Below are 25,106 nucleotides of genomic sequence, written 5' to 3' on the forward strand. Positions count from 1 at the left end.
CATTTCATGCACTGGTATTTCCTTCAGGAAATGCATTTTCTAGTTAATTCTTGCAGGTAGGGAGGTGCATGTCCATTTATGCATGTATGGGTGATTATAAGGACTTTGTAGTCTATCCGGAAAGAGACAGGGAGCCAGTGTAGTGAGTGTAATATTGGTGTTATGTGCTCATATTTCCGGACCTTCATATAGCAATATATATAGCAATACCACAAGATTTTACACAAATAAGAATCCATGGTTTTATGGATTGTAATATCGCAGATGAGCGCTGACATAACCAAAGAATAGCAAAACAATAATGCCAAATTTTAGTTTTGGTGAAATACTTTAAATCTGAAATCGCATTTTCAGCCGATATTGGCCTACTGTATGTTGTTTTCTAAGTGTTTGAATGTGGAGTATGTGGCGACATGATAAAGTCATATATTGCATAATATGCATCTGCAGTGTTGGGAAAGGTCTACAACTAGTTCAGTTCATAGTTCACAAATTTAGTAATGAACTATTTCAGTCCATAGTTCATAATTCAAAATGTTTAACTAAGCTCACTGCTCCAAAGAATGAACCAGTTCAGTTTTTTTTTATTATGTTGTGAGCTATAATTTTTCTAAAATCTCTATCTGTCTGCAATATCGCTCTCGGCCGCTACGCAACTTCAGCGCTCTCACACTTGCCAGGCATAGACAGTAGAAGAAAGCACACGCTGGATACATGACTCTTAACTATGTGTTTTTCGCCTGGAAGTCTCTAGAAATCTGGCACCTTATTGAACGAAATTAAAAAGGGTGAACCTGCCGTTCACAGATACCAGAATGAACGCGTTCACAGTATCGTTCACCAGGCAGTAATACAGGACGTTCAGTTCACGTTCACCAAAATTATGAACGAGTTCATGAACTTTTGTTCAATGAACGCGTTCAGACGCACACTGTGCATCGGACAGTGTAGTTTAATACAAGCTAGCTGAGGCATGACATTGACTAAGACGGATCAAACTTCATGACGTGAGATAACTCCGATGTTATTTGTAGTTTCAATGATGATTATAGCCTATCGCTTTACTGTAGCATTTTTTTCTAGTGCTTAGATAAGTTAGATTTCAGTTATCCTCACTGTTGAGAAGCACAATGGTAAACCAGTGCTTGGTCCATATGATAATTATCAGTACACTTTTGTGTTTAAATGCGTTGAGCTATAATGATTGCAATGATGTGGTGGTTTCCTTGTACAGATGTGCGGGAACTCCGGGAAGGTATTTTGAGTGGGGGTGCTGAGGTGCTGTCTGTAATCTAGGCTACAGTATTTTGCCTGGGCCCTGTTCTGTGTAGAACTGAAGCTAAATTAATAAATTTAGCTCGCGACATGAGATAATCTAGCTCGCTAAATGAGAACAGGCTATACCGGTCTGGCGACGGGCGCTAAATTACTTAAAAATAACATCGGAGTTATCTCACGTCATGAAGTTTGATCCGTCTTAGTCAATGTCATATAATTATGAGTGCTTTGTTCTCCGCATCGCCGACATAACAAAAATGAAGGCTACCACTTGCAAAAAAGTGAAGACATTCAATGTTCGACTGGCTTTGCAATAGATTACTCGAGAAGGTCTTTTAAATTAATTATTCCTTGTCGGGTGGATCGGTAGCGCTCATACAAGAACTCATCATGATGGAAAAATGGATGTTGGCGATCGCAAAGAACTCTTCCTACGCTAATCAAACTATAATATGACTCCTTGTCAAATTGTATATATATAAGCTGCTTGTTACATATGGAAAATAAAAAATTGGAAGATGAACATGAACTCTCTCAGTCTCTCACACTCTCTTACACGCTCACACACACAGTGGCTTAACGATGGGCCCCAGTGCACGTCTTTTACCAACATTTAACATTTCATCGAGGAGTGATTTATTATTAGCTGTGAAAAGTCCCAGTTTGTATGTTGACGGATAATCCAACTCATGGAACGTCTCTCGTCCAATCAGAAACAGCTAAATAACACGATAGAACCCAATTGTTTTATAAACAAAGGTACATAACCGTACAATCTTATGTCGTAGTTAACACAGTACTTTTTTTCATATGTGTGCAGATCACCCATTTTTTTTTACTTATGTAAACCAGTTTAAGAGCTCCCTATTAATTCCATGGTACCAAAATGTGTGTAATTACGTGTGTTCTGTTTCATGAAATACAGTTTTTCTGTTATATTGTTACAATTTTCGATTTCTTGTTAAAAATTCAATCATAGCACGTTTATTTAACATCGTTTGACTTCACGAAGGGTGTTTCTAAGAGACGCGGATCCCAGTTTACTTTGAATGGGGTGACATCATCAGTTGTTTGTTTGACCTTTTTTTGCTTCGATTTTTTTTTAAACATACAGAGAAGAGAATACACTGCACAGTGTAAAAACCTTGTTATTGTTACTGAAAAACAGGTCAGAGGGGATTTGCGAGGTGTTTGGGCCAGCTATCTAATGTTTGCGTGTGATTGGTTGTTGACCTGTCAATCTCACTATAAACTTTCCGTCACCACCATAGACATATGTAACGTATACATATATATACCGTAAAGACAGGGATTCAATTAGACGCCGGGCTTAAGATAGTAGGCTGTGGCGTGGTCGATACGGACAAATAAAGGCCGGGCCCCAAATACAGGCCGGGGTAAAATAAGGTCGCCTATTTTACTGTAGCCTACCAGCATCAGTCAATCAGCACAAAGTAGACGTCACGATTTAATTGAATGCATTTCATAAATGCATGTTCTCCTCATGTTTAATGTTGTTGGCTGATTTCATGGGCTGTTTGCCATAAAAAAAAAAAATGTCCTACGTAGGCCTACTAGGCGAATTTGTTATTGTTCATGAAGGCGCGTCTGGCAATTGTTTAGCCTAAATGCACATATTGCACCTACTGTTGTTTATCTGTAACGTTTTAGTTGGCTAGGTTACTTTTTCCTGAAGGGAACATAAAGCAGTAGACTATGGCACCAAGGCGAAACTTTGATATTCAATTCAAATAGAATAAGTTTGCTGAAAAACATTTGGGAGAAAACGCAGCAAAGCAGTTTGACATTGACCCGAGATGAATATGATACTGGAAGAAGCAAAAGAATGAACTGAAAGCCAAAAAGACCAGAGCCCAACTATCAGCTGGAGGTAGAGAAAGTTAGCCTGGACATGGAAACCAGCTTCGTCGAATGGATTTTTTTAGTCCGCTATAGGCATAATAGAGTGTCTAGAAAAATTATTAAAGCAGCACTAAGGAGTTTTGGGCTTGGAGCTCCCCCTAGCGGCGAAACCTGTTGAAATTTGCTTTCCTCGTTTATGACAAACTAGCGAGTCAACAATTTTGCTAACAGTCAAGAAAAGATGGCTAGCTCTGAATCAAACTTGTATGAAATGTATTGAAATGTGTCTTTCAGCTCTCGCCAACAAGTAAAAGCTGTTCCGATAGTGACTGTCACTACCCGATCCTAGTCGCGCATGCTCAGACAGAAAGGACTGGGCAGCTCCAGAAATCTTACATACCGCAGTATTTTCCCTACAGACCCCCGATGGCAATGGCAGAGAGGCCATTCTACAAATTAAAAGTAATTGTAGCGGCACAATTTTTTTCAAGCTTTTTTTTTTAAGGTACAATTGTTACATATTGTTACTTAAAAAACAAAGCTTTGTAAATCTTTTCCTCCGTGACTGACAGTGAAGACCATAACTTGATGTTTATTGTTACGTTGACACTGCACATAAAGTGCTACGTGAACTTTTTATTTGGCCGAGTGATATTTTAGACTTGCTTGATTGTAATTGAGAACATTGGAAAATATCTGAAAAAACAATGTCTCTTAAGACTTTCACTATGGTTTATCACTGAGTCATTTCTAAATGGTTAGCCTACAGAAAGTTGATTAGCCTATAGGTCTACTGGTTTCATTCTACCGGTAACCTACTGGTAAATTGTTGTAGGAAGTGATGAACGCATATGCAATGAATTATATTAGCCTACTGTAATTATGCAGATTATTTGATTTAAATAATACAATTCTATAACAGAAGATAAGTAAAAACATTTTTTTTTAAAAAGGCCTGCCCCTAAAACAAGCCTGCCCCAAATAAAGGCCTGTGCGCTGTGCAGCCTAAGTAAATAAAAGAACCCGGCCACAATTTGAGGATTTACGGTACATAGACGCCCCATTGACTGCTTCAGTCGATTGCTGCGACGTGCCAACGTGAGAGGTGAAGACTGGCCTGTAAACAAACACAAGTAAACAGTGGAGCTGCAGTTTTTCTGAATAAAAATCACTATAGCGTTTACATTTCTCAGCCGATTTCATTGAGTCGTTTTTTTATTCAAGGCTTTATGATGTACGTGAAGTACCAGAAAAAGTTTTCTCTCCATGTTTCTTAGAAGCTTGACAGTTAGGCTATAATCGCCATGGACATACTGTATATACACACATGTATGTCTATCATAATTGCTGCTACTGCAGTGTGTGGAAGACAAAACACACATTGCATGAAATCAGTCAGACTTTGGTCCAATCAATAATGTTTCAACATTCCCAGGCCATAATTATGTTCCATTAATACGAACACATGATTCCATGATTGTATTTTTGTTGTTTGTCATCTCCTAAATGTAGAACCATTCATTTTGATAATGATCATGTGTAATTTGATGTTTAAAGACCTTTCTATACCTATAACATAAATATGTTGCAACAGTTGTCTGTGAAATTCAGTATGTATCCTCTATTTGTATTGGCATTAAACATTAACTTTCGAAAATGCTGAATTTCCCGTCAGCTCAAACTGATGACTCACAAGGCATTGAGAGTTTAAATAGAGAAGGAGTGAGGAAAACACCGTTCAGTTTTAGTGGTGTTCCACAGTCTAAAAATGCAGACAATTGTTGTTCCATGTGTGCTAATACTTGCCATTCAACAAGCTGTATCTAGGCATGCAGGAGAGTCTAGGTAAGAAGTCACAGTGTATCTTCGCTACTTTCATTTAAATTGTGTCTAATGTTCTGTCCTTATGTTTTCACAATATCAACATATTGAACTTGATGTTGTTAGGATGTTTGACATTTTTCTTTGGATCAGTTAATTAGTAAATTGCACATTTCCTGCAGGGTCAGAAGAAGAGACACTGATAATCTCTCTCCCCATCCCACTGACTGCAAGATGAGTGCCTGGTCCACCTGGGGACCCTGTGACCCCTGTTCCAAGAGTATGGTGAGGGGCAAACACACACACAAACACTTTGGTATATGTGCCAGTCAAAGTCACGTACAAATGCCACAAACCCAAGCTCGTGGTCTTTCACTGGCAATTTCTGCAATTCACAGGATGGAAACACTGATACACACTCTCAGTCACACAGACAGACAGACAGACAGACAGACAGACAGACAGACACACACACACACACACACACACACACACACACACACACACACTCTCAGTCACACAGAGCGCACTTGTTACAGTCTCTGTCTTTGCTCAAACTCCTTACAGTCACCAACGGCAGTGCATAATACTAATAATAAATACTCTAAAACACTTTGAGGTCAGTGGTAGTAATACTCTAAAACACTTTGAGGTCCGTGGTATTAAGAGTATAAACAGGCCAACCAAAAGATAACACTATCGGAAGATCAATACATTAAGCTTTTTTCATTGAGAGATAGAAAAGTAATTTTATCACAGATACACAATTTGCTAAATGAAGAACTGACTGCAATCAGCCCCAGGGCATAACTATAGGGGATGCAGTAGGTGCGGTTTCACCCGGGCCCAGGGGGAATGGGGGCCTGTATCCGGGACCATAGACATGTTTTAGTCTATCGACAGGACCCCCAGTTTTGCTTGAGACAGAAGTCTGTTTTCGGTGACATGGAGAGCCCTCTCTGTTGCAAACCCTTTCTAAGCACCTCTCCGTGGCCTGACGTGCACCTCCCAAATTTTGTAACTATCTGACTCCGTCACTCTGTCAATACATTCATTGTGGTTTACCTTGTGCGTAGTAGTATGCCAACATTAAACACTTTAAAACACCCACAACCGTCAGAGAACCATAAATAAAAGCGAGTCTGTAGAGGCAACTGCGTAACCAAGGAGTAAGGGAGTCGTAGAACCATAAAAAGGCCTTCAGATCCAAATTACCACCTCTCAGATATGCTTGTGTTCAAATATGAACTAGTATTGCACCATGGATAGTGTCTAATGCTATATATTCTCTTGAAAAGGCAAACTTATCCCGTCATGGTTTTTATAATTTTTCGGGGGGAAATTGTATAATCAAATTATATGCTTATCCTACATACACTTTAGAAACTATTAAAAAACTATTCAATTTAATGAATATGTTCATAATTTCTTTGGTCATTTTGTCATATTCAGATTTGCATTGATGATTGCTGGGTTACTATTAACTAGTAACTAGCATGCACTAGGGCCGTCATAATAGCGTGCACTGTGGCCCCTTGTAACTACCTTACGCCACTGAATCAACAAAAGTACTTTCAAAAGAAGGCAGTCTAGTATTGATCTCAGAGGACAAGTAGCAGTCTCTATACCGCCTCTCTCAGGAAGGGAACCAGGGCAGGCACCTGAGGGGGGCTACAGCTTACCAGCCTTTCACAGTTCACTTTTACTTGGACTCAGCAGTAATATGGGATTTTCTAGTGACACAACTGGAAGAAAAAACACTATTTATTGATGAATCCATGTGTACCTTTCGTAGACATATCAGTATCAGGCTCTACAAAGAGTCCCACTTACAGACTAGCACAGCTCAAAGGGGTAATTGCTCTGCCATTTGCTTAGCTGCATTTCAAAGTTTAACATTTTAAGTTTAACAAAGTTTAACACTTTTTCTGGAAGAAGTCACTTCTTAAACCCCATTCTTATATAGTCTATATTCTTTATTTAACAATTAGAAGTCTAAAGCCTGTTAGACTCTTTTAGGTTTGATGTTTTTGTATATTTCCCCTGACAAAAGACATTTGTGTGAGTGCCTGAATCTGAGTCATACCAGTTAGGTCCATAAATATTTGGACATTGACAAAATTTTAATTTCATTTTGATCTGTACACCACCAAAATGGATTTGACCAATGTGTGCTTTAAGTGCAGACTCTCATCTTTAATTTGAGGGTATTTACATCCAAATCAGGTGAACTGTGTAGGAATTACAACACATTTTATATGTGGCCCCCTCTTTTTGAGGGACCAAAAGTAATTGGACAATTGGCTGCTCCGCTATTCAATGGCCAGGTGTGTGTTATTCCCTCGTTTTTTTCATTTACCAGGCTGTACAAGGAGCAGATAAAAGGTCTAGAGTTAATTTGAGTTAAAGTGTGGTATTTGCGTTTGGAATCTGTTGCTGTCAACTCTCAATATGATGTCCAAAGAGCTGTCACTATCAGTGAAGCAAGCCATCATTAGGCTGAAAAATCGAAACAAACCCATCAGAGGGAAAGCAAAAACATTAGGTGTGACCAAATCAACTGTTTGGTACATTCTTAATAAGAAAGAACACACTGGTGAGCTCAGCAACACCAAAAGACCCGGAGGACCATGGAAAATAACTGTGGTGGATGACAGAAAAATTATTTCTCTGGTGAAGAAAAACCCCTTCACAACAGTTGGCCAGATCAAGAACACTCTCCAGGAGGTAGGCGTATCTGTGTCAACGTCAACCATCAAGAGAAGACTTCACCAGAGTCAATACAGAGGGTTCACCACAAGATGTAAACCATTGGTAAGCCTTAAAAACAGGAAAACCAGATTAGAGTTTGCCAAAAAACATCTAAAAGAGCCTGTACAGTTCTGGAACAACATCCTATAGACATATACAAAGATCAACTTGTACCAGAATAATGGGAAGAGAAGAGTATGGAGAAGGGAACGAGCTGCTCATGGTCCAAAGCATACCACCTCATCAGTGAAGCATGGTGGAGGTAGTGTTATGGCGTGGGCATGTATGGCTGCCAATGGAACTGGTTCCCTTGTATTTATTGATGATGTGACTGCTGATGAAAGCAGCAAGATGAATTCTGAGGTGTTTGGGGCAGTATTATCTGCTCATATTCAGCCAAATGCTTCAGAACACATTGGATGGCGCTTCACAGTGCAGATGGACAATGACCCGAAGCATACTGCGAAAGCAAATAAGTGGAATGTTCTGCAATGGCCAAGTCTATCACCTAACCTGAATCCAATGGAGCATGCATTTCACTTGCTGAAGACAAAACTGAAGGGAAAATGCCCCAAGAACAAGCAGGAACTGAAGACAGTTGCAGTAGAGGCCTGGCAGAGCATCACCAGGGACAAAACCCAGCGTCTGACGCCGTCTGGTGATGTCTATGGGTTCCAGACTTCATGCTGTCATTGACTGCAAAGGATTTGCGAACATAAATTAAAAGTGACAATAGATTTATGATTATGTTAGTTTGTCCAATTACTTTTGGTCCCTTAAAAAGAGGGGGCTTCATATCAAATGTGTTGTAATTCCTACACTGTTCACCCGATTTGGTAGCCTGGATACCAGCCCGAACTCCGCCCACAACATTTTTGGTCTGGGAGATTTGGTCTGGCTCTGAGCTAGTTGGGGAGCGATATCAGAAGGTAGGATTCTGTCGGACCAATCAAATTGTCAGGGCGGGTTTTATACGATGATGGTAGATTCAAAATCCTCCAAAAATGGCCGCGTATCGGGAGCTTGTAAGTGGGACAATTTTATGTAAATTATGCTATCTACACGACTTTTTTAATGTCTACATTGACTCGGTTAGTTGTATATGTGCAACACGAATGTTGCCGAGAATTGTATGTCTCAACTGAAGCGCTCTAGACCATTATTGTTAGGTCATTGCTAACGCTTACACCAAAAATCCGTTGAAACACATAGTAGCTAGCTAGCCTTGCTGCTAATTAGTAACGTGAGCAGGCATATCTCAACAGATATTGACAGTGCATTAATTTTGAAAGAGGAACAGAGAAACGCGATCAAGGCATTTGGCGATCGAAAAGATGTTTTTGCCGTCTTTCCTATGGGATCAGGTTAAAGTTTTAATGTATCAGATGGTCATACTACGTTGCTCTGATTGGTTCTAGGTATCCAATTGAGCGAAGAGGCATTTTTTCCCCCTGGTTCGTTGAAACACGCCCCATAATCACAGCCCAATGGTTCAGTATCAGACTCATATTCTGACTAGAATTATGAGTATGACATCGTCAGGTTACCGATTTGGATGTAAATACCCTCAAATTAGTCTGCACTTAAAGCACATATTGATTGTTTCATTTCAACTCCATTGTGGTGGTGTGCAGAGCCAAAATGATGAAAATTGTGTCAATGTCCAAATATTTATGTATACCACAGGGCCTTTTCTGTTTCCTTATCTTCTATTTAAGCAGTGCAATAGCATGTAGGGGATAAATGTTGTTCATTTATGACACTGTTCAAGTTCAAGTTCAAGTTTATTTATATAGCACATTTCATATGGTATACATAGACACAATGTGCTTTGAGTGCAGAGAAGACATTATATTATCTCAAATAAACAAACAAAATAAACAAACACATAGCAAAAAAAATAAAAAATGATATATGTATATACAGGAAATAAAAATAATACAATTAAGTGTTAAAAACAAAGACCTATAGTCATGAATTGAAAGCTGTGAAAAAGTTTGAATTCCCTTTTTAAAAGAGAGCACTGAGTGCGATGACCTTAACTCCAGAGGTAGACTATTCCAGAGGGTTGGGGCACAGTAACTAAAGGCAACGTGTGCAGCATTGGTGTTTATTCTTGGGGTCGTGAGAAGACATTTACTGGAGGACCTTAGGCAACGCGATGGATCATAAAAATAAATTAAATAGGAAATATAGGCTGGGGCAAGGCCGTTAAGTGATTTATAGACAAGAACGAGTGCCAGTGAGCCAGTGAAGTGATTTAAGAACAGGGGTGATATGATTACATTTTGATGTTCTAGTGACTATTCTAGCAGCTGCATTTTGGATAAGTTGAAGTTTGATTAACATCTGTTTTGTTAGACCAGCATAGAGTGCGTTGCAGTTATCTAACTGACTTGAGATAAATGCATGAACTAATTATTCAGAATCCTGTAAAGACAGGAAGCCACGGACTTCAGAAATATTTCTGAGGTGGTAAAAGGCTGTTTTAGTAATGTTAGATATATGCTTTTGTAAATTAAGATCTGCATCAAGAGTCACTCCTAAATTTTTAAAATGTTCACATGGTTTTGCCCAGAGGGAGATTAGAATTGGTTGAATGTGATTTATCAGGGCCTCAGGGCCTACAACCAGAATCTCTGTCTTGTCACCATTTAGCATTTGAACATTTTGGGCCATCCAATTTTCTATGTTAGAGATACAACGAGTGAGGTCAGTTACCGGACTGGGGTCATCAGAGGAGATGGATAAGTAAAGTTGGGTATCGTCAGCATATGAATGGTAAGAGATGTTGCCGAATGATAGATCCAAGTGGTAACATGTACAAATTAAAAAGCAAAGGACCAAGAATTGACCCCTGAGAAACCCCATCTAAGATGGGCCTTACATCAGAAGAGAGGCTTTTGATAGAAACAGAAAAAGATCTCCCGTTTAAATAGGATGAGATTCATTCAAGAGTCTTAACTGTCATTCATCTCATACATAGGTTACAGTTGTAAATTGATACTACTCCACCCCCACTGCCTGCGTAGCACAGCATATGATAGTTAGAATGGCTTGGAAGAGTTGATTCATTGAAAGCATCAATGAAGCATTTTTAGAGTATCCACGTTTAGCACTAACTAGCACTTTCAATTTGTCTCAAAGTATAATCACCAATGACCAGAGTCAGGTTTGCCTTCACTCTCTGCAATATTACAAAAGCAGACCCTTAGCAAAATAAGGCTGTTATATTAAGCTCCTTTGAGTTCATAATCTGTCAGAATCTGTGGTTGAATTTAGCCCCCAGCTCCAGGGGATTTTAGTGTGATTGAGTTAGATCATCACAGACTCTACTCTGACTTATCTTAGCTCTGTGGATCCTTGGTCCTTACAGCATCGGTCACGGGGTGTGGAGGTGTTTGGGCAGTTTGGTGGATCCTCATGTTCCCATCCCATTGGAGATCGGAGGCCCTGTCAGACAGATGCAGTCTGTGAACAGGAGGGAATGGTGCCCTGCTTGGCAACAGAGTTTCAGTGTGACTCAGGTAATTGCATTTACTGTGAATTCTGCTCTGCTACAAAACTATTTACAGTTTGCTACATTACATACATAGAGTTGTGTCATTTAAAATAAACTCAAATTCTCATAATCTGCCCAGGTAGCCATCACAGAATTTCCTTAGTGTGCACACATACACATTGAGCACATGCAGAGTGTGTCTCTTAAGATGTCAGGGACTGAGTTGCTGGCTACTGTTACACCAACGTAAATACACCTGTCAGGCTTCCTCTCCTAAACTAAAGGAGGAATTATACACATGGTAGATGATGAATTGTCATCTCATTGAATAGACATATTTTTGTGTACACATTATTTGTAAATGAGCTATGCAAAACTTTGATAGATGTATAAGTTGAATAGTAACCGATATAACTTTGAAAGCCTTAACATTAATTCATAGACCCTTAAAAGTTGCCAGGCTATGCAATATCAGTAGAACTATGAATATTTACTAGATAAATTGAAGGAATGAAGAAAGAGGGGGATGTGACATCAATGGTTTGGGGCAAAGTGTAATCGGGCAAGAGTGAGACAAGGCCATGGTTCCCTAATCTGACTTGATGTAAATGAACACAAAACCCATGCCATGTGAATAATCATTTGAACATGCAGTTCATGTTTGTGCGTAACATTGTATGTAACGCAATGCCCTGAAATGACATCCTAATACTCATCCATGTTGGTGAAAACGACTTGGGATACACCAAGGGCACATTGCTCACCACCAGGATTAAAGATGGTCTTGCGTCGTTGATATACAAATATTGTCATTTAGATCATTTAAAATAAATTATCTAAACGAAAATATTTTTATTTGAAATTTGGTAGGAATGTTGCCAGTAGGTTATAGAATAAAACTAAAATGTACATTTTACTTTAACACATACCAATAAAAAGTAAAACCAGAGAAACTGATAATTTTGAAGTGGTCTCTTAATTTTTTCCGCGGCTGTATATAAAAAACATCACTAGACATTAAATGCATGTCTTACATTAGGCAATGTGATCAGCTCCAAATCGGGTACACAGAAGTTAGAAAAAAGGGCATAGACGTGGATCATATTCCATACAACAGTTTTATTGCCCATTACTTTATGAATTATAAATGACTAAAATGCTTCACGTCATGTGTGAGCATAGCCTGAAGGAGGAGAAGCCCCCTCTCACATTTGAAAACAGCAGAATTGATTTTGAATCTTTCTCCGTGCCGATCCTCTCTGGTTACACTGTCCACTTATTTATTAATGCTTTATGAATTAAATCCTAGCACATTCAATGGAATTGCATTAGCAGTAAAAGGGGGAGACAGAATGCCAGTAACAAGTTATTTGGCCTTATCGTGGCGTTAAATGTGACAGAAGGTCATATGAGTTAATCCCAGAATTGTATGCAAATACAAAGAAGCTACTTCTCTCAAAGAACAACATTGCTACCTGTTTAAAGTTTCTGGCCACATGGATGAGCTTTTGGGTTAGGTGAGTACCTCATTCCAAGCATTTATTGGGGTGTGATCTAGGGCCTCATTTATAAAACGTGCTTACGCACAGATTTGATCTTAGAGTGTGCGTGCGATCAAATCCACGTCAAAGTACAGATTTGTAAAAAACGTCTTAGACGTGGAAAAGGACGTATTTCTACGTCTGGTTCTAGTTCGCGTAAGTACATTTCCTTGTGGCAATACTAGAGTACTGCAGGAATTCAGAACTCTCCGAGCGCCGACATGCAGTTTCATCATCATCATCATCATCATCGTCGTCAGCACCACTGTCACCATTAGGGCTAATGGTGAAAGGCCAAATTAATGTTTCGCTCAATAAAATCAATTAAACTATGAGAATAATTCACACATGAATGAAATTCACGTCTAATAGGTATTCCGTTTTAATTTCACAAGTGTAAAACATTTCGCTCAATATATAGCCTATAAAAAGTATATTAGTGGCTTAGCTTTCAGTTGGAGATATGACTGCATTGGCGTTGTTAGAGGACATTGCCAACTGCGCAATAAGGAGAGAAAGGGTTTTTTCGTGATCGCACAGACTTTTTGACAGAGGACGATGTATGGCTGATAATCAGGTAACGGTTGCGGAGAACGGCTCTGTTAGAGCTTTGTCATCATTAAGCAGAATTTTGCCCGATGTTCTTCGCAGTATTATCCCTCTATATGTCCGCAATTTATTAGATTTCCATATAGTGCCCAGGAACAGCAAAATGTGAAAGAGGATTTCCTGCGTAAAACAGGGTTCCCAATGTATTCTCATCCAGATTGCGCACACTCAGACAGCCTAGGAAGCCCACTTCAATACAGCACTTGCCCGTGCACGGTCGGTAGTGGAGTGCAGCAAATGCATTCTGAAGGGAAGGTGGCGATGGCCAGCGAGGCCCCGATGCTGGAGCAGCAGGTGCTGCTGCCGCAGATGCGGCTTCTGGTGCTGCTCGTGCCGCAGGTGCGGCTGCTGGTGCTTCAGAGACGTGTCTACTACATGTCACACACTTTGCTCTTGCCATTACGCCACCAGACAGGCTTTCTAACAATGTTTTGGCCCGCATCTGCTCTTCCATCAGCAGAACGTCGATGTAAGCCTCACTTTAATTCTTCTGTTTACATGTTTCTTTCTTGCTTGCCATTGTCACAGAGAGTTTGTGCATTGAGGATGCGCTCTGTTTGTGCATTGAGAATATGCTAAGTAGTTTAAATAGGGGCGTTTTGAGGGCGGAGATTCAGTTGCGCACAATTCCACGATCATTTGCGATTTATAACTGCAGGATTGGTGCACACGTGTTTTTTTGTGTGTACGTTCGTTTTCTGTGGATCTCACTTACGATTATTTCAGAAAATGTCTTAGACAAAATGTAGGACGGTTTCTACGCACCTTTTTATAAATGAAGCCCAATGTCATAGGTTGAAAGCGTTTTGATGCCTCGGGTCTAAGACAGCATGTCATCATTGCCATCACTGTGAATTGAAGTTTAAAAGATGGTGGATCCTTCAGAAAGACAACTCATAAGGAGACGCATAAGTTGAACTAGCAAGTGAGGGATGGATCAACAATTACTGGTAATGTTTGAGTCGTTGTTGAAGGGGTTCATACCATTAGTAGAAGGAGGGGGTTCATATACTTTTTCAAACTCGCATACAAGGTTATTGTTGGATAATTTTGATAGTAAGTGGGAATGGGGAAAAGTACCCCATTTTTGTGACTAAATATTCCATTAGCTTTGCTTCATCAATTTGTATGAATTAGATGACGATCTGATCTGATTTTAGATCATATTTCTTTCTGGTCTTCATTATATTACCACATAGATGTATAGATACTAAGGGCCTGATTTACTAACATGCGACCGCTGCTTAATCTGCGTTCACACATTAACGTACGGTGTTTTTGCGCATTTCCCGTGGTGTTTATCAAACCAGATCTGCGCTGGGCACTGTGTGCTTACTCCGCCCTTTGAAGGGCCTGATTTACTAACATTGATTTGCGAACGCAGCTAAATCTGCGCCTTTGCCAGGCGCACATTAACGCACGGTGTTTCCCCGCATTTTCCGTGATATTTATCAAGCCAGATCCTGGGAAATCATTATTTAGCGCACCGTTAAAAGACGGGAGAAATTGCCTGCAAGTTACTGCCCACCATGGAGATTCGAGGAAGAAAAAACTAAGGTTCAGCGGAGAGGAGATAGATATATTGGTTCACGTTCGCTCAATCATTAAACCTGATTCAATGGGTTATATTGTTGTTTTGCCCGCCATCACCTACAGCGAGATGTTTAACCCATTTAAGCCGGGAAAGCATTACCGCTGTTCTACCATTAAAGCCGGGAGCGCTGTTGCGTCATTCTACCTTTAAGGACGGGAAAGCGTTTATGTCATTTTCCGGTATAAGGGCCCGATCACACAGGACGCGACTTTTATAAGCGCAGTCGCATCGAAAGCGCGTTGGCAAGAGGCGCCTGGGGAAAAGCGCCTATGCGCCTGTGGAGTGGTGCAGTTAGCTAGCCAGCTAGCCTATTTGTTTTAAAGGCATTTATAAAAGGCATAGTGTAGAGACGGCCAATTGGTTGCTCACGCAGGTCCACGCATGTGTCCGCCGTATAGAATTTGAATAATTCTTACATCTGGAGTTGTACAATTCCTCATAGTTATAAACTGCTAAAATGTGCAACTCCGCGCCTTGCGCTTAAAGTTGAGAATATTTTAACTTTTAGGCGCGCCTTTAAACCGCCAGAGTGAGCAAGAGTGTGAACGAGCGAATTATATCGACATCTCTCTATTCTTTGCATTATTATGTATTCTAGTATTTCGAAACAATAATCAGTCCCTATAGAATGTTGTTTATAATCAGTTAATGCTACTGAATCCTCGTTTGACTTTATTATAGTGAATGCTTTGGTTGCCTTCCATTTCAGTCCAGCATACAGTATTTATCAGTTGATAAATAAGATGTACTCGAAATTTGTTTTGTTTTTTTATTTGAATTATTCCCGTTTTTCCCTTTGAATGGAGTATTTGACACTAAACTAGTTCATCTGTATCTCAGCGATAGTATCCAAATGAGCATAAAAATATCACTGGTATGGAAAAACTACATGGACAACAAAATAGTTATAATTGTTGATCAAAATCTTATTCCCTTCTGCTCATAATACAACAAGTAAACAACTCAGAGGTTGACACTGTCAGGTCCATTTTCCATCCATAGTGTCCAAATGAGCATAAAAAATCCCTGGTATGTAAAAACTACACGGACAACAAAATAGATGTTAATCGTATTCCCTTCTGCTCATAATAAAACAAGTAAACAACTCAAAAGTTAAAACTTTCCCTTTAAGAATGATATACTTAATTAATTATATACATAATTATAAACATAATTATATAGTTATCTATCTATAAATCCAGGAACTCTGTGTGTCTGTCTGTCTAGGGCGTTCCTCACTGACGGTAGTTCCGTTAGTTATGAGATTTCGCATGTAGCTTACGCATGTCATGAACCTGTGCATCCTTGATTTTGAAGATTTTTGAATTTATAGTTTTCGAGATATTTGTATTTTACCGTTTCCCATAGGAAACAATGGGTTATCGTTGCCCGTCCCGTCGGCACTATGGGTAGTGACGTCACAATCAAACAATATACGCGTAGTAACTATCCTGCCTTCACTCAAAGTTCAGAATACCGTTGGATACCAGGTCCGCATTCAAATTCTTCTTGGTGAACAGATACAGACTTTTGCTCAGGTAATCTTAAGACAGTGATTGATTTGGTCTATTCGTTTATTTTTAAGCTTCTTTATATTAAGTTTCAAAGTAATGTAGCTTACGCATGTCATGAACCTGTGCATCCTTGATTTTGAAGATTTTTGAATTCATAGTTCGCGAAATATTTGTATTTTACCGTTTGCCGTAGCCTACGGTGCAAACCCATGTCACCGTTGTAGCGATGTAGTCTACTCCACTCTTGCGTTGTGATTTTGATTGGCACCCAGCCTTTTATTCATACACTCTGACAGGTTTAATGAACACAGAGCAAAGGCGATCACACACAGTATCTTCCGAATGACAGCCTCTCCCAGCCAGGGTAAATGCAGACTGAGGTTTATAATATTGCAATAATGAGAAAACAAAGTACAAACGAATTACAACAGAAACATCGGGACACTTTTTTGTGAATGATGTCATAGTCATAGAACAGTCGTCGTCATAGATGTTACCCCCTACGGGCACTGCACTAGTCTATCTATAAATCCAGGAACTCTGTGTGTCTGTCTGTCTAGGGCGTTCCTCACTGACGGTAGTTCCGTTAGTTATGAGATTTCGCATGTAGCTTACGCATGTCATGAACCTGTGCATCCTTGATTTTGAAGATTTTTGAATTTACAGTTTTCGAGATATTTGTATTTTACCGTTTCCCGTAGGAAACAATGGGTTATCGTCTCCCGTCCCGTCGGCACTATGGGTAGTGACGTCAGGGGCGGAGTGGCCATCGGGAACACCGGGATTTTTCCCGGTGGGCCTGTCGACCAATTATCTCTCGAGAACCAGCCTGCAGGCCGGCCTTTGCAGCCGTTGAGTTAAAGCCATGCGCGGCCCATCGAATTTGCATGTACGTTAAATCATGGTCCCGTGAAAATCTCTAAATTCTCCGAAAGTTACAGATTTCGGCTGTCCAACCACTATTTATAGCACTATTTGTCTCTGTACATCACACCTATGGTGGTGTCTGTCAAACTCACTCCCATTAATCCAACCTTCTGATTTTTGTTTAGCCTCCTATATTGATGTAATTCTTTTTATTCAGACGCTCCAATACTTTCATGACCACAAATATAAATTGGCCAGCGATTTAATTCGTTTTTTTGTTGAATGTAGAATGGTCGAGCAAAGCATCATGGGAAATGTGTATCGTTCTGCCTTTATCAAGTGAACCTAGGGAGATAAATTAGCGGCTATCAGGGAGAGAGAGCAGGTGAAGCGTACCTGATGGAGGGACATAAGAGAAAGGAGAAAGGAGGGGGCAAAAAGGCCAGACTGAAAAAGAGGCGGATGCAGGAGGAAAGTGCATCAAAATGTACAAGAATTACGGATTTATTCAACCAGCCGTCAACTAGATGCGAGTGAGTTGACAGGACACATTGTTGCGAATTAGCATAACATTTGAGCCAATACGGGAGTCGATTTGTTCCGTATTTCCATAAATGTACATATACAAATACACTGTCACTGTCACTGTCATGTCTGTCACCCACACATCAACTCTAAATCTAACAATAATGATCAAAAGCCGCCCGTTTGTTTCTGTAGTTGATATATGGGAGGTGGAGGGGATGCGGGTTGGGCCAGTTGTGGGCACGTTGTGGGCCGGTGGTGGGCCGGTGCAGTTAGAATTGTCCCGGTGGATTTTTGTGTCCCACTCCGCCCCTGAGTGACGTCACAATCAAACGCGTAGCGTTATTAAACTATCCTGCCTTCACTCAAAGTTCAGAATAGTTGGATATGATACAGATATGGTACAGGAGGATATGGATATGATACAGGAGGTTCGCATTCAAATTCTTCTTGGTGAACAGATACAGACTTTTGCTCAGGTAATCTTAAGACAGTGATTGATTTTATCTATTCGTTTATTTTAAGCTTCTTTATATTAAGTTTCAAAGTAATGTCTGTTGTACAGTCATCTAACAGACAGGGAATAGTAATCCATCAAAAATATTCATATTGTTTATTAGTATACCGTTTGCCGTGCATTGAAATGCATTGGGTTTAGCGACGCGATTTCTAAACTCAATGCATTTCAACGGGAGCCAATACATTGTGACATAGACCAGCGATTTTGGCGTAAAATGTCCTATAGTGTGTAGGCTATTCATGAGGAACACACACTTCGATGAACACACACTTCGACGTCTGGAGTAGGCCTGCTCATCTGTAAGTAAATTTAACCTGTTCACGTTAATTGCTGTGAAATTAGCTAGCCTATTGTGCATCGAACGTGCACTGTGCACTGAATTCGGGTGGGGGATAATAACGCCATCTCCAGTCAGCGCAAATCTCGCTGTAATTATGTTGGCCCACGTTGTCATGTTATCCTCCCAGTCCTGCACTGAATTCGGGTGGGGGATAGTAACGCCATCTCCAGTCAAAGTATTTAAACTGTGTTCCCATTGTAAGGACATTTATTAGCTTACGATCTGTCTGAGAGTGGGCTGTCAAAGCTAGCATCATCGAAGTCATACAGTACAGTAGGCTACATACATTCAATACAATTAACCTACATTTGAGTCCAACTGCATGACCATTCTTACCCTACACTTACCCTTACAATAAAGAAGTGATCCTATTTCAACCATAACTTCATTTTAAATCATTTCTTTCTTTATGACATTTAGTTTATAGTTTAGACAGCAACGTTGACATCTATATTCAACTGCATCCACTACATAATCTCAAACTTTATTTGTTGGTATATCTCCAAAAAGGCTAACATTAAAACATTTCTTAATGAAAAGGAAACATGCATCACAATAACACTTCAGTGTAACATGTAGCCTACCTATGTGGAGTGCAAATATGTCTTGCTATTACCAGGGGCGGATCTAGCCATTTTGGGGCCCTAGGCAAAATATAGACATGGGGCCCTCATTTTTGAAACACGTACACAAAACAAATAACCTCCCAATACTCTTAGAATCGCAATAAACCCATAGTGCACTGCCACTCAACTCTCCACAGTAAAATCAGTTTCAGATTTCTCCAGCTTTTGCCAAAATTACATGTTTATTACTCAGATCAAACAAGAGAGAGAGAGATTAGAATTTCCATTCTCTGCCAGAGATACAAAATGATCTTGCACTTAACAGAACTAAAATACAAAATGGATATGAGTCTATGAAAACCACCATTTACATTTAAACAGGACCAATGAAAAGATTTTGTGTGTGGACAGGAATAACAGTGGCTGTGTGTGTGAGTGAGAGACAGGCAAAGCAGTGGTTCAGTGTGAGTGAGTGAGTGAGTGAGTGACAAGCTAAGTTGCGCTCGGCCAAGTGTATAATAATGGCGATCAGACGTTTCAAGATCTCTCTCCATTTGTTTACTTCGTTCACAAACAGCTCTTGATTTACATGATCTATGGCTTTACCTGTTTGGAGCCGTTGCTGAAGCGTTCGCCAAACAGCCATATTTGCGAGGTGATCAGCAGACTTCTCGTGTTCTTTTAGGAAGGCTGATACATTTTTCCAGTCGTTCGTGCCGTCAATTTCGGCAGTGTATCTGTTACAGAACCTGTTATCTACCTGCCGAGCAAATGTCAGGCTCATATACAAAAACATTAACGTGAATTAATTGATGCTAATACCTAGCGCAGTCTCTGTAATTTCCCCTATACGTTAGTATTAAGCTAACGTATTTTCTATCACAGTTTAAACACGCAATGCTATGTGAAACGAATGTTACGAGATGAGATTACTAAAATGTATTCTGCATGTCTGCTCAGTTTTACAGTGCTACCCAAGTAAAGGTTTGAAAATAACTTCAAGCTTCAGACTTTCTGTTAGGGAAACTCTATTGTTCTGGAGGTTTATTGCTTTGCAACAAGGGCAACCTTTCTAGGGATCCCTCTGCTTTGGTTTGAAGTAACGTTATTTCGCGCTGCGTGCGTTACTACGTGATCATATTCTGGACTAGTCCAATGCACAATGGAGGGGAGCATGTGTGCTGGAAAATTATTATTTAGGCATTAGTTCGGCGTTATGTTGATATTTTTGTTATTTTTTTCTACTAGAAATGTGTGTGTTTTTTTTACTTTACATAAGTAATGGCTGGGGGGGTCAGATTTTGGTGGCCCCTAATAAAGACAGATTTGGTTGGGGCCCTAGGCACTTGCCTAGGTTTGCCTAATGGAAGATCCGCCTCTGGCTATTACACTACCCAACAGCTACACCTACGTCTGCTAACACTACAGAATGCATAATTCCTACGGGCACTGCACTAGTATACTTAATTCACTTTGTTATATACTTTGTCATATAGCCAATTTAATTTTTTTGTACTGTTTTGTGCTGATCCTGCACTTTTACATATTTTTTTTTACTTTTGAGAAGGTGTATGTAAATATTGTAAATATTTGTAAATACAAATTCAAATTCCCACAGGTGTAAGCTCTCAAATACTTTTTGAATTGTGTTCCTATCTGTTACAGGGGCTGAGAAATCAGTAATTTAGTAGGCGTTGACACAATTGCTGAATTTCTAGAAAAACTTCAGGTTTTGGGGGCTTTTCTGAAATCGCCTATAGGTTTTACAGGCATTTTTTTCAGGCGCTTTAGGCCTAAATGGGTTAAAAGAACACGATTATAAATAATATGCTATTGGTGGCATTAATGCATAAACTGTCTATTATAACAATATAGGTGTGTACATGGCGAGATTAATACGTTCTGGGACATGGGTTCACTACAATATATCCCCACTGAAACAAATACATTTACCAAGTAGCCAGGCCTCTCCAAAATCACCGTTGCTCAATCATGAATAGATGGCACTATTCCGGAAGATAAAACTGTCATGGACAGACCACTACCACGTAAGTAATGGTCATGTTGGCATCACATATGACCTGGACATTCATTGAATATGTGTGCTTTCTGTTTCGGTAAACGTGTTCGTGGATTGAAGGTGGGAATGTTTGCATGTGGGTGCAAGCAATGGTTCCAATTACGTTCGGAAAGTTTGCGATTTCAAAAAAAGTCCTGTTTGATGTCTCTAATTTCAGCTATGGCAGTGGGGAAATGTATTGACCAGTGCACTGTAGCAATGCGTCGAGTACCTGGGTGAATATTTGGCTGAGTGAAGGCTGAGATATGACAACTGCTGATGCTATAACTGTTTGAAATGATCCGATGCCAATATTTGTAATGTTGTCCTGAGTTTAACAACTGATGGAATGGAATGTGATCTCCGGTTGGAGGCTTCGATGTCTCTGATCTGGTTCAGAAGTATTGCGTGGCTGGTTAACCTGTACCGTCTACTGATTTGTGGATCGCTTAACTGAAAAAGTGTTATACGAGTTGAAAAAAATATTTCTGTGCGCTGTCTCTGTATATATATTCGCCTTGCTCTTATAACTGGTGCAATATCAACGTTTTCAGACTCAATTGAAATGCGCTTCCTGGTTTAGACGTGCTTTTAAGAGGCGGAGAATTATCCCGCAAATTGAGACGTGCGCTCGACAGGCAGTTTTAGTAAATACCACGCAATACATCATTAGGCGCACTTACCTTCTCTCCTCCCATTAAATTGCTCTCCATGCCCATGTTCCACCCAGGTTTCCACCCACGTTTCCGTGCCCTCCCCTGTTCACACCCACAGGAGTCAATATGCGCTGCGCCCTCTTAGTAAATACCGTTTTATGTTTACGACCGCTATTTTACGCCAGAAATGGGCGCAATCCTGTAAGTAAATCAGGCCCTAAACTTTCAGGAGATTCTGAAAGAAAAACAATAAGAAGGCTTTAGGTAGATCCACATGGAATAACCCAGGTATTTTTGCCTTGCAGGAATATGTATTAAAAAACGTTTATTATGTAATGGAGATAACGACTGCGGTGACTGGTCAGACGAAGATGTGTGTGAGAAGATTGGACGTCCTCCATGTGGAAACACAGATCTCAAGTTGTCTGAAAGTGGTCGTACTGCAGGTCATGGGTAAGACTCAATGGTCATGCACAAAACTGAATAGTACCACATTATTTCCATTTCTTGTCTGTATCACATCTTTTGTAGCAATGGTTCTCTCTCACTTACCTTTATTTGGATATGGGCTAAAACTAAATATTAACTAATATGAAACACTCTTGACTCTTGAGAGCAACTGTTTCATTAGTAAAATACCCACTCCACTTGGACTCAAATCTCAAATCTCTTAACAAACCAAGCCTTTACTGGAGATCCTGTGATAAAAAGAGACCTGCATCTATTGCTTTGCCAAATAAAAGCAGCACTATATTACCAACAACACAATTCAAACACCTGTGCATTAGCTAGCTCGATAGTCACCTAGCTAATCAAATAAAAATCAATAGCTTTTGGCAATCAGCTTTTGCATAAATGTTCCGCAATTAAGACTGCTCATCTGGCATAAAAGACTACTTGAGATTTTTTGAAGCGACGTTCATAAAGTCAGCATAGATAGATATATAAAACTACTATGCTAGATAAAAATATATAGAATACAAATAAATTTGACATCTGTACAAACTGAAACCGGCACAGAGGGGAGCATTATAAAGGGTGAAGACACTTTGTTATGTGCTGGTAGGCTATGGAGGGGAAGAGAAGCATCGTCCATTATATACGGTTTGTGCAACATTCTCTTCACAAGCAGCTCCAAAGGCTCCTGAGCCAGAGCCAGCCGTCTTAATCAGTCTGTTCAACTTATTAGTGTCATTGGCTGCGTTGCTGCTGTCCCCATGGCTGCAAAGAAAATTGCTCTTGCCACCATGAACTGAAATAAAAAATAGCATGAAAATAAAAGATATGCGGCATCTTGCTACACACATTAAAGGACCTAAGTTTCCTCAGGAAGTAGAATCTGTTCTCACCCTTCCTGAAGAGAACCTCAGGCATTTGTATCCTTCCCTCCACCACCTCAACCTCCTCTCCCAGGATGGAAATGGTGTTCAATATAGTCCTGGTTCTCCTATAATCAGTGACCAGCTCCTTAGACTTAGAGATTCAAGAGGTGTGGACCCGAGTTAAATGACTTGTAATCGAGTCATAATCGATAAACAATGTTGATGACTGCAGACTGGACAACATTAAAAACATCTTGCAACTCGACTTTGACCTTTATACAAATCACTCAAATCTTCACTCGGACTTCACCTCTTTGACTTATAATGACATGACTATGGAGGTCGCAGTGTTTTCCAAACTGGTGTACACGAACGGTATGCAAAGGGACGTAGGGGGTACGCAGGGGGAAAAATGTGATTTGCATTTTCAAAGTGAAGCAGCCCATTACATTTCCAAACTGACCTGTAAATAGACATGACATCTTAAATACTCTGAATAGCCCAGTCGCAATAGCAAAAATACACTCAGGTGTACATTGTAATGTTCAGCAAAATAATTACACTGCCAAAAATAGCTACAGGTAGATAGGAGGTCCCTGGCCAATAGGTTTGCATTCTCTCGCAATAGTTTTGCATTCCCTTGCAATAGTTTTGCATTAGCAAGGGATCTACATGACGGGACACCAATTAGTCAGTTAAGGTGGATCACACACTGCCAACACAAAATGTTCAGGAAATTGTTAACTTACCAAAGCTTGGCATTTCACTTAATATTCATATTTTGTCTTCTTGTTTTGTTAAAAAGTTTCTATAGCCTACCAGCACTATGCAACGTCAACGTTATATTACCAAGCCGCTGGATGAATTGGACCAACAATGCTGGGTTAACTGAATCTAGACAGACCCAGCAACTTCTAACCAAATGCTAGTTCATGTTAAAACACAACACTTCGTCCGTAGAAACTAAACATTACTAAATGCCTAACTGTCTAACAGCAGTGTCGGAAAGAAGGACACTGAGTAGGCTGCTGACCATCTTGGACAATGACCACCACCCGCTACACAGTACCTTCAAAGGACATAGGAGCATATTCAGTGGCAGACTCTTGTCACTGTCATCAGGGCCGTCGTGAAGGGGTGAAAGGTGGGGACGATTCTAGGGGCCCACAGCCCAGGGGGGCCCACAAAAACCCAAGTAGCGTTTAATGTAGACTTCCCTTTCTATGACTAAAGTATTATGCAAAGGCCTAACTAATACTCATACTAATGCATCAGAGTTAAAACAAAGCCACTTTTCCGAGCAATAACTCCCTTCTTTAAAAAATGGTTGGGCCCATGGATCGCTCTAAGCGGGCTCGGGTCAGGCTCGACACATCAGCGCGATAATGCATTGAACATTCCAAATTTAAAATATCTTAATAAATAGTGAAGCCAAATGTCTGATTCACATGACGCAAAAGTTCGTTTTTGAGAATAAAATAAATCACATTTAGGTCATACATTTTAGGATAACAGCCTTCTTCCCGTGGCGGGAATTTGTTTAAGTGCGTGACAACACGATTACAGGTGGCAAAATGGCATCACGGAGAAAGTTCAAGAGAAACTGTCATCTGGAGTGTTTGAAATGATACTAAACGAAGGGAAATCTACTGTATGGAGATATTTCTGCTCAGTAGCAGTACAGATTCTTGCTGTTGGATATGTCCAATGTAAGAAGTGTGAAGTTTAATGAAATATGATTGATGCAACCCTCGTTCTCCACAACAACATGGATAAAA

The 25,106-nt window shown here is 40.0% G+C and overlaps 1 protein-coding gene across 1 annotated transcript in view; it reads left to right on the top strand.

Moving 5' to 3' along the window:
• Positions 1 to 4,909: 4,909 nt before the first annotated feature.
• c9 (complement component 9) overlaps positions 4,910 to 25,106 on the top strand; it is a gene marked incomplete at both ends in the record, with an annotated part of 38,227 nt that continues 18,030 nt past the window's right edge. The window contains 4 exons of the mRNA XM_080839784.1: positions 4,910 to 4,986; positions 5,145 to 5,247; positions 11,090 to 11,240; positions 22,312 to 22,459. Of these exons, the coding sequence (XP_080695910.1) occupies positions 4,910 to 4,986; positions 5,145 to 5,247; positions 11,090 to 11,240; positions 22,312 to 22,459 (479 nt within the window). The remainder of the gene's footprint in view (positions 4,987 to 5,144; positions 5,248 to 11,089; positions 11,241 to 22,311; positions 22,460 to 25,106) is intronic.

Source organism: Sprattus sprattus, assembly GCF_963457725.1.
Source record: "Sprattus sprattus genome assembly, chromosome: 5".
Classification (NCBI taxonomy): domain Eukaryota; kingdom Metazoa; phylum Chordata; class Actinopteri; order Clupeiformes; family Clupeidae; genus Sprattus; species Sprattus sprattus.